A 16,193-nucleotide genomic window follows, 5' to 3' on the forward strand; every position below is an offset into this window, starting at 1 on the left:
GTTGTCCAGGGCGAGGTCCTCCTCCCGCTGTGGAGCCTAGAAAAGAAAGACAAACATTAATCTTTGAAAGATTTAAAAAAAAAAAAAATATCGATAACTAGCTGAAGAGCCCGGCGCTGCCCGGGCATAGTAACTAACTGTGGTTAGTTATATAAATTTAAAATTATCCTCCATCCCATAGTCCCGTGCCCATATTCCATCATACATATCCTCCATCCCATAGTCCAGTGCCCATATACCCATCACACATCCTCCATCCCATAGTCCCATGCTCATATACCCATCATACATATTCGCCATCCCATAGTCCCGTGCCCATATACCATCATACATATCCTCCATCCCATGCCCATATACCCATCATATATATCCTCCATCCCATAGTCCCGTGCCCATATTCCATCATACATATCCTCCATCCCATAGTCCTGTGCCCATATACCCATCATACATATTCGCCATCTCATATGCCTGTGCCCATATACACATGATACATGTTCGCCATCCCATAGTCCCGTGCCCATATACCATCATACATATCCTCTATCCCATGCCCATATACCCATCATATATATCCTCCATCCCATAGTCCCGTGCCCATATACCCAAACAAACAAACATACACACACACACACACAAACACACACACACACATACACACTTTGAGCCCTAGATATTGATAAACAATCCATGAAAAAATTATTTGTTTTAAATGGAAATAAATGGAAAAAAAACAACAAACATCGAAAAAAACAACCATGAAAATTTAAAAAAAATAAAATTAAAAAATACAAAAAAAAAAAAAAAAAAAAAAAAAAAACCAGACTAGAAAATAAGTAAAAAAAAAAAAACAAACAGTCCGTCTGTACTTACATCACGTCTACCCGCCCGCACTTGGCCTTGCTGCTCCTGCCGTTCCTCCGGTGGTGGTGGCGTGATGGAGGATGAGCTCTGAAAATTAAACCAAAAAAATTAATCACATGTGTTTATTTTTTCAAATCCATACGGAAGCATAGTACTCACTTCTTCTGCCTCTTGCCCTGTCCCGGGGACATATTCTTCACCAGATGAAGACATGCTGCAATAAAAAAAAAAAGAGACATAAGTACATAGAAATGTATTGAAATTTCAGCCAGACATTAGGTTTTTCATACTTACATTGGTGCAGCTTGTGCTGTGTGTCCACTAGTGAGCAATCCTTAAAGTATTGTGGAATCCCAGTGCCCACACCATTTTATCACCTTGGTTCAATTTTGTTTTTTTACTGTCTAGACCAAATTTCAGTCATGTTTATGTAAAAAACGCATGCGCATAAAAACGCAAGACCATGCGCAAGTATTGCGCTCCCATAGGCTCCAATGTGGTGTTTTTGCGCATTCCGTGCGCATTCCGTGCGCATGCGTTGTTTTAACGAGACAGGGCGGAACCAAAAATGCAACATGTTGCGTCTGACGCGCCTGGCGCAAAAGACAAAAAAACGCATGCGCACGAAAGCGCAAATATGCGCAAGACCATGCGCACATCATGTAAAATATAGGTGCGCAGTGCGCATGCGCACTGGTGCACCCGATGCGCTGCGCACAAAAGCGCTAATGTGAAACCAGCCTATCACATACTTATTTTCCCAACTGTATATAAACTGACTAATGTATCCTAAGAGTATAAGTTGGACAACGCTTATAACCAATGCCTTGTCCACTGGCTACAAGATAGGAATAAAGAACTACCTTGAGTCAGATTATGCCGTGCCTCGGGAGATAATTTTTCTAACAGGGGTTAAAGCTTTTGATACATGGTTCTATTACAGTATACCAGACTAGCAGTGATTGCATGGGCTAGGATAAATCTGCTTTACCAATTTGTTCTATTACCTTTTATTATTTGCATCTCAACACTTTCTTCTTGTGTTAAAGTAAAAGGTATAAAGTGCCCGGGGTCGTTAAATAGATAGAAAGGTCACATACAGTGCCTACAAGTAGTATTCAACCCCCTGCAGATTTAGCAGGTTTACACATTCGGAATTAACTTGGCATTGTGACATTTGGACTGTAGATCAGCCTAGAAGTGTGAAATGCACTGCAGCAAAAAAGAATGTTATTTCTTTGTTTAATTTTTTTTTAAATTGTGAAAAGTTTATTCAGAGGGTCATTTATTATTCAACCCCTCAAACCACCAGAATTCTGTTTGGTTCCCCTAAAGTATTAGGAAGTATTTCAGGCACAAAGAACAATGAGCTTCACATGTTTGGATTAATTATCTCTTTTTCCAGCCTTTTCTGACTATTTAAGACCCTCCCCAAACTTGTGAACAGCACTCGTACATGGTCAACATGGGAAAGACAAAGGAGCATTCCAAGGCCATCAGAGACAAGATCGTGGAGGGTCACAAGGCTGGCAAGGGGTACAAAACCCTTTCCAAGGAGTTGGGCCTACCTGTCTCCACTGTTGGGAGCATCATCCGGAAGTGGAAGGCTTATGGAACTACTGTTAGCCTTCCACGGCCTGGACAGCCTTTGAAAGTTTCCTCCCGTGCCGAGGCCAGGCTTGTCCGAAGAGTCAAGGCTAACCCAAGGACAACAAGGAAGGAGCTCCGGGAAGATCTCATGGCAGTGGGGACATTGGTTTCAGTCAATACCATAAGTAACATACTCCACCGCAATGGTCTCCATTCCAGACGAGCACGTAAGGTACCTTTACTTTCAAAGCGTCATGTCAAGGCTCGTCTACAGTTTGCTCATGATCACTTGGAGGACTCTGAGACAGACTGGTTCAAGGTTCTCTGGTCTGATGAGACCAAGATCGAGATCTTTGGTGCCAACCACACACGTGACGTTTGGAGACTGGATGGCACTGCATACGACCCCAAGAATACCATCCCTACAGACAAGCATGGTGGTGGCAGCATCATGCTGTGGGGCTGTTTCTCAGCCAAGGGGCCTGGCCATCTGGTCCGCATCCATGGGAAGATGGATAGCACGGCCTACCTGGAGATTTTGGCCAAGAACCTCCGCTCCTCCATCAAGAATCTTAAGATGGGTCGTCATTTCATCTTCCTACAAGACAACGACCCAAAGCACACAGCCAAGAAAACCAAGGCCTGGTTCGAGAGGGAAAAAATCAAGGTGTTGCAATGGCCTAGTCAGTCTCCTGACCTTAACCCAATTGAAAACTTGTGGAAGGAGCTCAAGATTAAAGTCCACATGAGACACCCAAAGAACCTAGATAACTTGGAGAAGATCTGCATGGAGGAGTGGGCCAAGATATCTCCAGAGACCTGTGCCGGCCTAATCAGGTCTTATAAAAGACGATTATTAGCTGTAATTACAAACAAGGGTTATTCCACAAAATATTAAACCTAGGGGTTGAATAATAATTGACCCACACTTTGTTTAAAATGTATTAAAATTTAACTGAGCCACATAATTTTTTGTTTTTTAAGATTTATGCATCTGTTAATAAATCCTGCTCTTGTTTGAAGTTTGAAGGCTCTAACTTATTTGCATCTTATCAAACCTGCTAAATCTGCAGGGGGTTGAATACTACTTGTAGGCACTGTACATAGCAACGGTCACATGAGATAAATGTAACACGGTGACCTCTCTCTTCAGGAACATAGGATCCCCATGTACAAAGGACAGGAAAATGGGGAAGGTGTAATAGAAGTGATCTTGGATTTTCTTGATGTGTTAGTGATAGATGCTTGATGAGATAAAAACATCTTATTGAGTGTTTATAGGCAAAATACTTACCAGCACTCTTATTTCCTTCTTACTCTAGGATTGGTCATCTTGACTATGTATCTCTCGGTCGTAATCGTTAGCAAAAAAATAAGTTTTTGCTTGCAGGCTGTGACCCCTTATGAATGTCATTAGTTTCCTAGATTATTTGCTGTGCCTCTGGATTACATGTATTATAGTCCAAGCTTACTGACTGTTTCTAGACCTGAGGGTTCACAGTTCCTCTTGTAAACTTTAGAAACGGTCAGTAAGTTTACGGTCAGACAAGTCAGTTCATCTGCACAGTACAGTAAGAAAAGTTCTAAATCAGGCCTTCTAATAAAAACCAGCTAAGTATAACTGAGCAGGCACTGAACAAGCAGGGAAGGAAGCACAAATGGGAATATTAAAAAAAAAAACCAACAGACTACAGAAAGAAAAAAAATGTCTGGCTGTTGCTGCCAACTGTCTGTTTTGCGATATAGTGAAAAGCAGCAGACAGCGAATGGGCACTGCACAGTAATCATCACGCTGTGTGTCCATTATAGGGATACCTAGGTACCTACGCTGACTGTGGCCACTTTTCCACATACCTGCTAAGGGTATATGCCCACCAGTGGGCACAGATGCTGTGTATACCTAGCCTTGCTTCCCCAGTGTACAGCACATCACAAGTCATAGCTGACGAAGCAACAGGCTACAATCACACTGGGCGTTGTTGCTGCGTTTTTTATACTAATTTTCAGCTGTGTTTTACAGTACCAGCAAAGCCTATGAGATTTAAAAAATCTCATGCACACACATTGGTTTCCTTGTCATCAGGATTTTGTGCTTTGCATGGTTTTTTGGAGCATGTCATTTCTTTCAGCGTTTTTCACCCATTGATTTGAATGGGTGGTGAAAAAAAAGCACCAAAAACGCAGGTATCAGTTTTTTTTGCGTTATGATTCTATAGAATAGGACTTAAACCTTATCAGCATGCACAAGGGACAAATGTAACATGCCAAAACCACTAGAAAAACATGATATATTCTGCAGCTTCTTTCCTGCTAAGAGATCAGGATGCCAATATCGTTCAGAGTGCAATGCCTGGTGGAGGAGGGGGGGGGTATTCCGGGGTCGGGGGCCAAATTTGACACGTGTGGTATAAAGTGACCGTGAGTCGGTATCAGAAAGCAAACATATCTCTATCTGATGGATCTAGAGTCCGGTACAAGGATTATTCATGCTGTGATTAACCTGGTGTAGAAACAATCACTGAATGCCTCGCTGCACAAAGCACTGGAGAGTGCATACGCCAGTCTAGAGTTTTACTACCCAGTTAATAAGGACAAGTGTAGGAAGTTATTAAAGGGATGGTCTTATCAGGGACCACCCTTGTCAGAAGGCCATCGAAAGTGACCCCTCTGGCAAGCAGCTGATTTAGGTGGAGGAAGAAGGGGTCAGAGTCATTTTACCGGCACCAGAAAAGCAGTATTAATGCTGCCCGTCCTTACCGAGCCCTGCCTCTGATACCCAGGTGCCCCGATAGCTACATTTAGTAGCAATGTATTAAAGGGGTTGTACAGGATTACAGAAACGGGGCCGTTTTATTCTAGACATAGAGCGACACTGGCCCGCAAAGTGTATGTGGTGTCGAGGATCAGCCCCATTTACTGTAATAGAGCCGAGCTATAATACTAAGCTTAGTGCTAGGCACAGCGCGCGTTCAGAAATCACACTTTTTCCAATGGTGAAAATCTCCTATAACTGAAGGGGCCTTTTTGGGATTAAATCGTCTTTGCTGTTGGGTCTCACAAAAGCTATTTAACAGCCCCTCTCCTCTGCACCTCTGCAGATGGATGCAAAATGAGTTAACTAAAGGACCCGTCTCACATAGCGAGATTTTGTGACGCAATAGCACCCCCCCCCCCCCCCGGATATCGCTGAACATGCAGGAATATCCTGGGCAATTTTTTCGTTGTCGGCGTCCCACTCTCCAGCATGCATCGCTGTGTTTGATCGCTGGATTGTGGTTGCGTCGCTGAAGAGATCTGCCTGTTTGGCAGCTTACTAGCGACCATGTAACGACGTACCAGCATTCCCTACCAGGTCGTATCGTTGTCGGGATTGCTGGTACGACGCTAAGTGAAAAGGGACGCTAAGTGTAACGGGCCATTTCTTCCTTGTTGAAGTCCCGCTGGCGCCGACTAGCGATGTATGGACTCAGGAGGAAGTAGTCATTATAGCTATGGTGTGACAGGTTAGAGCTTATCGCTGCTGCGTCGCTGATGAGATCTGCCTGTTTGGCAGCTCACTAGCGACCATGTAGCGACGCACCAGCGATCCTGACCGGGTCGTATTGTTGTCGGGATCGCTGGTGCATCGCTAAATGTAAAGGGACCCTAAGGATCCAACAGTGAGCTCATTCTTAGAGTTTATAACTATTATATATTTTTCTGTGCTCCTCTCAACTCATTTATGATCACAGGCCACATTAAAGGTGAATATGGAGTGAAATTAACAAAAAATTGCTTTTACAGTTTTTTTTAAGGGGTTGTCTGGTCCAAATTGATTAAGTATGTAGTCTGTGTGATTTGCCGATTTCTGAGCCAAGATCGGAAGGTATGTATGCGTAATTATACATGCTCCCGGCCAGAACATGTCCAGTGGGCTTGGCCTCCCTATACAGTTGTATTGTGCGAGTTCACGCCCTCTAGTTGGCCTCGCCCACCTGACAGCTAAATATGAATATATGGTTTATGACAATAAAAATCAAAATGTCCTGGAAGTTGGGAAACCCCTTTACGGAATCAAAGCTATGGGGGGGGGGGCTCTAGTTTCCATGTAATATATGTTTTATGAAACTTGTGCCCAAGCTGCAGACAGAACTGACAGTCTGTGTAAACTTAGGGCATGTGCATGTGGAGGTTATGGAGGAGACTCAATGTATTTCTACTGTAAAACCACTGACAGATTGTTCATGAGGAAGACGCTTCAGAAAATCCTGGCGTTTTTTTCCCCCTGAAGCTTCCTTCTTAGCATCTCTTTGTGCCATTGGCTTTCATGACATCTTTACATAGAAATGTGTTGGTTGTTTTGCACGCTTCAGGATAAGAAGAATTCCTCAAAGAAGGAGCGTTCCCTGAAGCGGTTAACACTGGAAAAGTCAGGTGTGAGCCCAAGATGTCTCCACAGCACAAGAGCGGCTATAAACTGTGTTCCAAATTATTATGCAAAAAGAGTGTAGGAGTGATAAGGTTAGAGTTTTTTTTGTTTGTCATTTAAACTCATTGATGGTGATGTGTGTCAGGGCTCTTTATATCACTGAAAGCAATTGCAGATACCTGTGCAAATTAGTTTGGCAGGTGTGTCCAAATAAAGGCAAGATTACTTAAGAAGGCTGTTCCACATTATTAAGCAGCCTACATTTTTTGCCAAAATGGGAAAGAAAAAGGATATGTTGGCTGCTGAGAAGCAACAAATTGTGGAGTATTTAGGTCAAGGCATGACTACAATCAACATTGCCAAGACACTTCATCGTGATCATCGCACAATCAAGAAGTATGTAGCTGATTCCCAGCACACACGTGTGCGTGCTGATAAGGAAAAATTGAGGATTCTTTCCAACAAGCAATTGCGTCAGGTTAAAAGAGCAGCTGCAAAAATGCCTTGTCATAGCAGCAGACAAGTTTTTGAAGCTGCTGGTGCCTCCAACGTCCCCCGAACAACAAGATGCAGGGTCCTTCAGAGGTTTGCAGCTGTGCGTAAGCCATCCTGTCGACCACCTCTATCCACTGCACACAAGCAGAAACGGCTCCAGTGGGCCAAACGATACATGAAGACTGACTTCCAAACTGTTTTGTTCACCGATGAGTGCTGTGCAACGCTCAATGGTCCAGATGGATGGAGTGGAGGATGGCTGGTTGATGGACACCCCATGAAAACACGGCTAAGGCGCCAACAAGGAGGAGGTGGAGTAATGTTTTGGGCTGGAATCATGGGGAGAGAGATTGTCGGCCCCTTTAGGATCCCTGAAGGGGTAAAGATGAACTCCATAATCTATGTGGTGTTTCTAAAACAGCACTTCCTGCCATGGTTCAAGAGGAAGAACCGTGCTTTCCGCAGCAATATCATTTTCATGCATGATAATGCACTGTCTCATGCTGCAAATAACATATCTGCATCTCTGGCTGCTATGGGCATAAAAGAGGACAAACTTATGGTGTGGCCACCATCTTCCCCTGACCTCAACCCCATTGAGAACTTCTGGAGCATCATCAAAAGGAGTGTCTATGATGGCGGGAGGCAGTTCACATCTAAGCAACAGCTCTGGGAGAGTACAGTCATGGCCAAAAGTTTTGAGAATGACACAAATATTATATTTTCACATGATCTGCTGACCTCTGGTTTTTATGTGTGTTTGTCAGATGTTTTTATCACATACAGAAATATAATTGCAATCATATTATGAGTAGCAAAAGGTTATATTGACAGTTAGAATGAGTTAATGCAGCAAGTCAATATCTGCAGTGTTGACCCTTCTTCTTCAGGACCTCAGCAATTCTCCCTGGCATGCTCTCAATCAACTTCTGGATCAAATCCTGACTGATAGCAGTCCATTCTTGCAAAATCAATGCTTTTATTTTGTCTGAATTTGAAGGTTTTGGTTTGTCCACCTGTCTCTTGATGATTGACCACAAGTTCTCAATGGGATTAAGATCTGGGGAGTTTCCAGGCCATGGTCCCAAAATCTCTATGTTTTGTTCCCTGAGACATTTAGTTATCACCTTTGCTTTATGGCAAGGTGCTCCATCATGTTGAAAAAGGCATTGTTGATCGCCAAACTGCTCTTGGACGGTTGGGAGAAGTTGCTCTCGGAGGACATTCTGGTACCATTCTTTATTCATGGCTGTGTTTTTAGGCAAGACTGAGAGAGAGCCCATTCCCTTGGCTGAGAAGCCACCCCACACATGAATGGTTTCAGGATGCTTGACAGTTGGCATGAGACAAGACTGGTGGTAGCGCTCACCTGGTCTTCTCCGAATAAGCCGTTTTCCAGATGTCCCAAACAATCGAAAAGGGGATTCATCAGAGAAAATGACTTTACCCCACTCCTCAGCAGTCCACTCCCTGTACCTCTTGCAGAATAGCAGTCTGTCCATGATGTTTTTTCTGGAGAGAAGTGGCTTCTTTGCTGCCCTCCTTGACCAGGCCTTGCTCCAAGAGTCTGCGCCTCACAGTGCATGCAGATGCACTCACACCTGCCTGCTGCCATTCCTGAGCAAGCTCTGCACTGCTGGTAGCCCGATCCCGCAGCTGAAACACTTTTAAGAGATGGTCCTGGCGCTTGCTGGTCTTTCTAGGGCGCCCTGGAGCCTTTTTGGCAACAAGGGAACCTCTCTCCTTGAAGTTCTTGATGATGCGATAGATTGTTGACTGAAGTGCAATCTTTCTAGCTGCGATACTCTTCCCTGTTAGGCCATTTTTGTGCAGTACAATGATGACTGCACGTGTTTCTTTAGAGATAACCATGGTTAGCAGAAGAGAAACAATGATGCCAAGAACCAGCCTCCTTTTAAAGTGTCCAGTGGTGTCATTCTAACTTAATCATGACAGATTGATCTCCAGCCCTGTCCTCATCAACACCCACACCTGTGTTAATGGAGCAATCACTGAAACGATGTTAGCTGGTCCTTTTAAGGCATGGCTGCAATGATGTTGAAATGTGTTTTGGGGGATGAAGTTCATTTTCTAGGCAAATATTGACTTTGCAAGTAATTGCTGTTAAGCTGATCACTCTTTATAACATTCTGGAGTATATGCAAATTGCCATTAGAAAAAGTGAAGCAGTAGACTTTGTAAAAATTAATATTTGTGTCATTCTCAAAACTTTTGGCCATGACTGTATTCTATCCACATGCAAAACAATTGACGCACAAACCATCCAAAAACTGACATTTTCAATGGACAAAAGAGTTCAGAAGCTTCTTTCGAACAAGGGGTCCTATGTGCAAATGTAACATCACCTAGAATAAAGTTTTGACTTGAAAACTGTTTGATTTCATTTTGTAATAAGCTGATAATGCTAATAATTTCACAATTGACCTTTTTTTTTGTTCAAAATAAAAAGGTTGAAAACTCTGCTGTGCATAATAATTTGGAACATGCATTTTGAGTGTTTATTTTAAAAAAATATACTGTTTTCATAGGCAGTTTGTTCAAAAACATTGAAATTATACTAGAATATTAGATGACTGGAAAATAACAATGACTGCAATTCATATAGGTAATTTAGAGAAAATATGAGGAAATATTTTTTGCATAATAATTTGGAACACAGTGTAGGGATGTGACGGGGACCGGAGAAGGAGCTGTGGTGGTCTGCAGCAGTCCCTGAAAAATGGCCAGCATCACACGAGTGTTAGCGAGAGATGTGCGGCCTATTCTTCTACACAAGTGGCACCGCGGCAGGGGGGGGACCGGCGGACTCCTGTGGCTGGCGCCGCGGCGGGGGGGGGGGGGGACCGGCGGACTCCTGTGGCTGGCGCCGCGGCAGGGGGGGGACCGGCGGACTTCTGCGGCTGGCGCCGCGGCAGGGGGGGGGGACCGGCGGACTCCTGTGGCTGGCGCCGCGGCAGGGGGGGGGGACCGGCGGACTCCTGTGGCTGGCGCCGTGGCAGGGGGGGGACTGGTGGACTTCTGTGGCTGGCGCCGCGGCAGGGGGGGGGGGACCGGCGGACTTCTGTGGCTGGCGCCGCGGCAGGGGGGGGGGACCGGCGGACTCCTGTGGCTGGCGCCGCGGCGGGGGGGGGGGGACCGGCGGACTCCTGTGGCTGGCGCCGCGGCAGGGGGGGGGGGGGGGACCGGCGGACTTCTGCGGCTGGCGCCGCGGCAGGGGGGGGGGGGGGACCGGCGGACTTCTGTGGCTGGCGCCGTGGCAGGGGGGGGGGACTGGTGGACTTCTGCGGCTGGCGCCACGGCAGGGGGGGGACTGGTGGACTTCTGTGGCTGGCGCCACGGCAGGGGGGGACCGGCGGACTGGCGCCACGGCAGGGGGGGACCGGCGGACTTCTGTGGCTGGCGCCACGGCAGGGGGGGGACTGGTGGACTTCTGTGGCTGGCGCCACGGCAGAGGGGGGGGGGCTGGTCGACTTCTGTGGCTGGCGCCACGGCAGGGGGGGACCGGCGGACTTCTGTGGCTGGCGCCGCGGCAGGGGGGACCGGCGGACTTTTGTGGGTGGCGCCGTGGCAGGGGGGAACGGCGGACTTCTGTGGCTGGTGTGTGAGGACTCGGATGAGGAGCGTCTCCCCTCATGTAGGGAAGGACCACCTCCATATGTCACTGTGTAATAATACTGGAGAAAGTTACCAAGCATCGCTTTCTAGTGAAAACACAGAACCCTTCCCACCAGTGGAGCGAACACTCGCGGACACGGCTGGGAGCACTGGTGACAGAAGCCCTGGGGTGTCCTAGGTGCCAGAGGGGCCTGGCTGCGGCTCTGCCAGGCACGGGGCAGTGACCTTGAGCTGCCCGCACTGTCTGCTGGCACACAATGCAGGGGCGCACTACATGGGGGACGGGGGCAACCACTAATACCGCAGCCAGCGTCATAAAGTGCACGAGGGCTCCAGCATTACACGCTGTGCCCCTCTACACAGGACCGGAGGAGGGCTGCGACACTGCAGAGGCCCAAGCCGAGCACAGCGTCTGACCTCACCTGACCAGCAGGACGCTGGGCCCGCAGGCCTGGATCCTCGGTGCCCTACTCAATGCCACGGACATGGCTCTGCTCGCCATCTTGCACAACCTACTGCGCTGCCAGTGAACGTCAGGGAGAGGAGGAGGAGCTACGCTGTAATATCGGCAGCCACCACCAGGAGGAGAACTGCTCGCTCACAGGAACTGTTGTCTTTCAGTGCTGTGTAATACTAGAAGTAACCACTAGAGGAAGTGGAATTAACTCTTTATGCTCCGTAGACAAACAGTCCATAAGACACCTGCCTTTATTTCAGTGTTTTATTGTTTGTTTTTTGCTGATCACTTCCTTAAGTAACCTATTGCCCTGTTAGTTGTATTTTTTGGTGTTTTATTTATTTTTTTAAGGCGATTGGGAAGGTGATGGGGACCGAAAAAAACCAAGGTATTTTGAAATAGATGACATTTTTTTTTTTGGAGGGGGGGTGTTAATTTACATAAAGTTTCCAAGCTCTGAATGGCCCATTAGCGTTAGTCGATGGATCACTGCGATTCTGGCGACACCAAGCTGCAGTTTTAGTCTTGTTTTACTGCCTCTGAGGTAACGTTAGCAAACAATGCTGTATATGGGAAAACTAATCCTAACTAATCTAAAAATAAATCCTTATGTTTCTGTGTCGCCATATTCTGAGAGACACAGCGGGTGGGATGTATGGAGAGCTCCTGCGAGAGACACAGCGGGTGGGATGTATGGAGAGCTCCTGCGAGAGACACAGCGGGTGGGATGTATGGAGAGCTCCTGCGAGAGACACAGCGGGTGGGATGTATGGAGAGCTCCTGCGAGAGACACAGCGGGTGGGGTGTATGGAGAGCTCCTGCGAGAGACACAGCGGGTGGGATGTATGGAGAGCTCCTGCGAGAGACACAGCGGGTGGGATGTATGGAGAGCTCCTGCGAGAGACACAGCGGGTGGGGTGTATGGAGAGCTCCTGCGAGAGACACAGCGGGTGGGGTGTATGGAGAGCTCCTGCGAGAGACACAGCGGGTGGGGTGTATGGAGAGCTCCTGCGAGAGACACAGCGGGTGGGGTGTATGGAGAGCTCCTGCGAGAGACACAGCGGGTGGGGTGTATGGAGAGCTCCTGCGAGAGACACAGCGGGTGGGATGTATGGAGAGCTCCTGCGAGAGACACAGCGGGTGGGATGTATGGAGAGCTCCTGCGAGAGACACAGCGGGTGGGATGTATGGAGAGCTCCTGCGAGAGACACAGCGGGTGGGATGTATGGAGAGCTCCTGCGAGAGACACAGCGGGTGGGGTGTATGGAGAGCTCCTGCGAGAGACACAGCGGGTGGGGTGTATGGAGAGCTCCTGCGAGAGACACAGCGGGTGGGATGTATGGAGAGCTCCTGCGAGAGACACAGCGGGTGGGGTGTATGGAGAGCTCCTGCGAGAGACACAGCGGGTGGGGTGTATGGAGAGCTCCTGCGAGAGACACAGCGGGTGGGGTGTATGGAGAGCTCCTGCGAGAGACACAGCGGGTGGGATGTATGGAGAGCTCCTGCGAGAGACACAGCGGGTGGGGTGTATGGAGAGCTCCTGCGAGAGACACAGCGGGTGGGGTGTATGGAGAGCTCCTGCGAGAGACACAGCGGGTGGGGTGTATGGAGAGCTCCTGCGAGAGACACAGCGGGTGGGGTGTATGGAGAGCTCCTGCGAGAGACACAGCGGGTGGGGTGTATGGAGAGCTCCTGCGAGAGACACAGCGGGTGGGATGTATGGAGAGCTCCTGCGAGAGACACAGCGGGTGGGATGTATGGAGAGCTCCTGCGAGAGACACAGCGGGTGGGGTGTATGGAGAGCTCCTGCGAGAGACACAGCGGGTGGGGTGTATGGAGAGCTCCTGCGAGAGACACAGCGGGTGGGATGTATGGAGAGCTCCTGCGAGAGACACAGCGGGTGGGGTGTATGGAGAGCTCCTGCGAGAGACACAGCGGGTGGGGTGTATGGAGAGCTCCTGCGAGAGACACAGCGGGTGGGGTGTATGGAGAGCTCCTGCGAGAGACACAGCGGGTGGGGTGTATGGAGAGCTCCTGCGAGAGACACAGCGGGTGGGGTGTATGGAGAGCTCCTGCGAGAGACACAGCGGGTGGGGTGTATGGAGAGCTCCTGCGAGAGACACAGCGGGTGGGGTGTATGGAGAGCTCCTGCGAGAGACACAGCGGGTGGGGTGTATGGAGAGCTCCTGCGAGAGACACAGCGGGTGGGGTGTATGGAGAGCTCCTGCGAGAGACACAGCGGGTGGGATGTATGGAGAGCTCCTGCGAGAGACACAGCGGGTGGGGTGTATGGAGAGCTCCTGCGAGAGACACAGCGGGTGGGGTGTATGGAGAGCTCCTGCGAGAGACACAGCGGGTGGGATGTATGGAGAGCTCCTGCGACACAGCGGGTGGGGTGTATGGAGAGCTCCTGCGAGAGACACAGCGGGTGGGGTGTATGGAGAGCTCCTGCGAGAGACACAGCGGGTGGGGTGTATGGAGAGCTCCTGCGAGAGACACAGCGGGTGGGGTGTATGGAGAGCTCCTGCGAGAGACACAGCGGGTGGGGTGTATGGAGAGCTCCTGCGAGAGACACAGCGGGTGGGGTGTATGGAGAGCTCCTGCGAGAGACACAGCGGGTGGGATGTATGGAGAGCTCCTGCGAGAGACACAGCGGGTGGGGTGTATGGAGAGCTCCTGCGAGAGACACAGCGGGTGGGGTGTATGGAGAGCTCCTGCGAGAGACACAGCGGGTGGGGTGTATGGAGAGCTCCTGCGAGAGACACAGCGGGTGGGGTGTATGGAGAGCTCCTGCGAGAGACACAGCGGGTGGGGTGTATGGAGAGCTCCTGCGAGAGACACAGCGGGTGGGGTGTATGGAGAGCTCCTGCGAGAGACACAGCGGGTGGGGTGTATGGAGAGCTCCTGCGAGAGACACAGCGGGTGGGATGTATGGAGAGCTCCTGCGAGAGACACAGCGGGTGGGGTGTATGGAGAGCTCCTGCGAGAGACACAGCGGGTGGGATGTATGGAGAGCTCCTGCGAGAGACACAGCGGGTGGGATGTATGGAGAGCTCCTGCGAGAGACACAGCGGGTGGGATGTATGGAGAGCTCCTGCGAGAGACACAGCGGGTGGGATGTATGGAGAGCTCCTGCGAGAGACACAGCGGGTGGGGTGTATGGAGAGCTCCTGCGAGAGACACAGCGGGTGGGGTGTATGGAGAGCTTCTGCGAGAGACACAGCGGGTGGGATGTATGGAGAGATCCTGCGAGAGACACAGCGGGTGGGATGTATGGAGAGCTCCTGCGAGAGACACAGCGGGTGGGATGTATGGAGAGCTCCTGCGAGAGACACAGCGGGTGGGGTGTATGGAGAGCTCCTGCGAGAGACACAGCGGGTGGGGTGTATGGAGAGCTCCTGCGAGAGACACAGCGGGTGGGGTGTATGGAGAGCTCCTGCGAGAGACACAGCGGGTGGGGTGTATGGAGAGCTCCTGCGAGAGACACAGCGGGTGGGGTGTATGGAGAGCTCCTGCGAGAGACACAGCGGGTGGGATGTATGGAGAGCTCCTGCGAGAGACACAGCGGGTGGGGTGTATGGAGAGCTCCTGCGAGAGACACAGCGGGTGGGATGTATGGAGAGCTCCTGCGAGAGACACAGCGGGTGGGATGTATGGAGAGCTCCTGCGAGAGACACAGCGGGTGGGATGTATGGAGAGCTCCTGCGAGAGACACAGCGGGTGGGATGTATGGAGAGCTCCTGCGAGAGACACAGCGGGTGGGATGTATGGAGAGCTCCTGCGAGAGACACAGCGGGTGGGGTGTATGGAGAGCTCCTGCGAGAGACACAGCGGGTGGGGTGTATGGAGAGCTCCTGCGAGAGACACAGCGGGTGGGATGTATGGAGAGCTCCTGCGAGAGACACAGCGGGTGGGGTGTATGGAGAGCTCCTGCGAGAGACACAGCGGGTGGGATGTATGGAGAGCTCCTGCGAGAGACACAGCGGGTGGGATGTATGGAGAGCTCCTGCGAGAGACACAGCGGGTGGGGATGTATGGAGAGCTCCTGCGAGAGACACAGCGGGTGGGATGTATGGAGAGCTCCTGCGAGAGACACAGCGGGTGGGGTGTATGGAGAGCTCCTGCGAGAGACACAGCGGGTGGGGTGTATGGAGAGCTCCTGCGAGAGACACAGCGGGTGGGATGTATGGAGAGCTCCTGCGAGAGACACAGCGGGTGGGATGTATGGAGAGCTCCTGCGAGAGACACAGCGGGTGGGATGTATGGAGAGCTCCTGCGAGAGACACAGCGGGTGGGGTGTATGGAGAGCTCCTGCGAGAGACACAGCGGGTGGGGTGTATGGAGAGCTCCTGCGAGAGACACAGCGGGTGGGGTGTATGGAGAGCTCCTGCGAGAGACACAGCGGGTGGGGTGTATGGAGAGCTCCTGCGAGAGACACAGCGGGTGGGATGTATGGAGAGCTCCTGCGAGAGACACAGCGGGTGGGGTGTATGGAGAGCTCCTGCGAGAGACACAGCGGGTGGGATGTATGGAGAGCTCCTGCGAGAGACACAGCGGGTGGGATGTATGGAGAGCTCCTGCGAGAGACACAGCGGGTGGGATGTATGGAGAGCTCCTGCGAGAGACACAGCGGGTGGGATGTATGGAGAGCTCCTGCGAGAGACACAGCGGGTGGGATGTATGGAGAGCTCCTGCGAGAGACACAGGGGGTGGGGGTGTATGGAGAGCTCCTGCGAGAGACAC

The 16,193-nt window shown here is 50.2% G+C and overlaps 1 protein-coding gene across 1 annotated transcript in view; it reads right to left on the reverse strand.

The window, feature by feature from the left end:
- LOC141079259 (protein NipSnap homolog 2-like) overlaps window positions 1–11,606 on the reverse strand; it is a 65,276-nt gene extending 53,670 nt beyond the window's left edge. Inside the window, exon 1 of the mRNA XM_073565303.1 lies at window positions 11,416–11,606. Coding sequence (XP_073421404.1) covers window positions 11,416–11,495 — 80 coding nt within the window. The 5' untranslated portion in view covers window positions 11,496–11,606. The remainder of the gene's footprint in view (window positions 1–11,415) is intronic.
- Between the last annotated feature and the right edge of the window lie 4,587 nt (window positions 11,607–16,193).

Source organism: Dendrobates tinctorius, unplaced genomic scaffold (genome assembly GCF_039654945.1).
Source record: "Dendrobates tinctorius isolate UK_male_01 unplaced genomic scaffold, ASM3965494v1 ptg000644l, whole genome shotgun sequence".
NCBI lineage: Eukaryota > Metazoa > Chordata > Amphibia > Anura > Dendrobatidae > Dendrobates > Dendrobates tinctorius.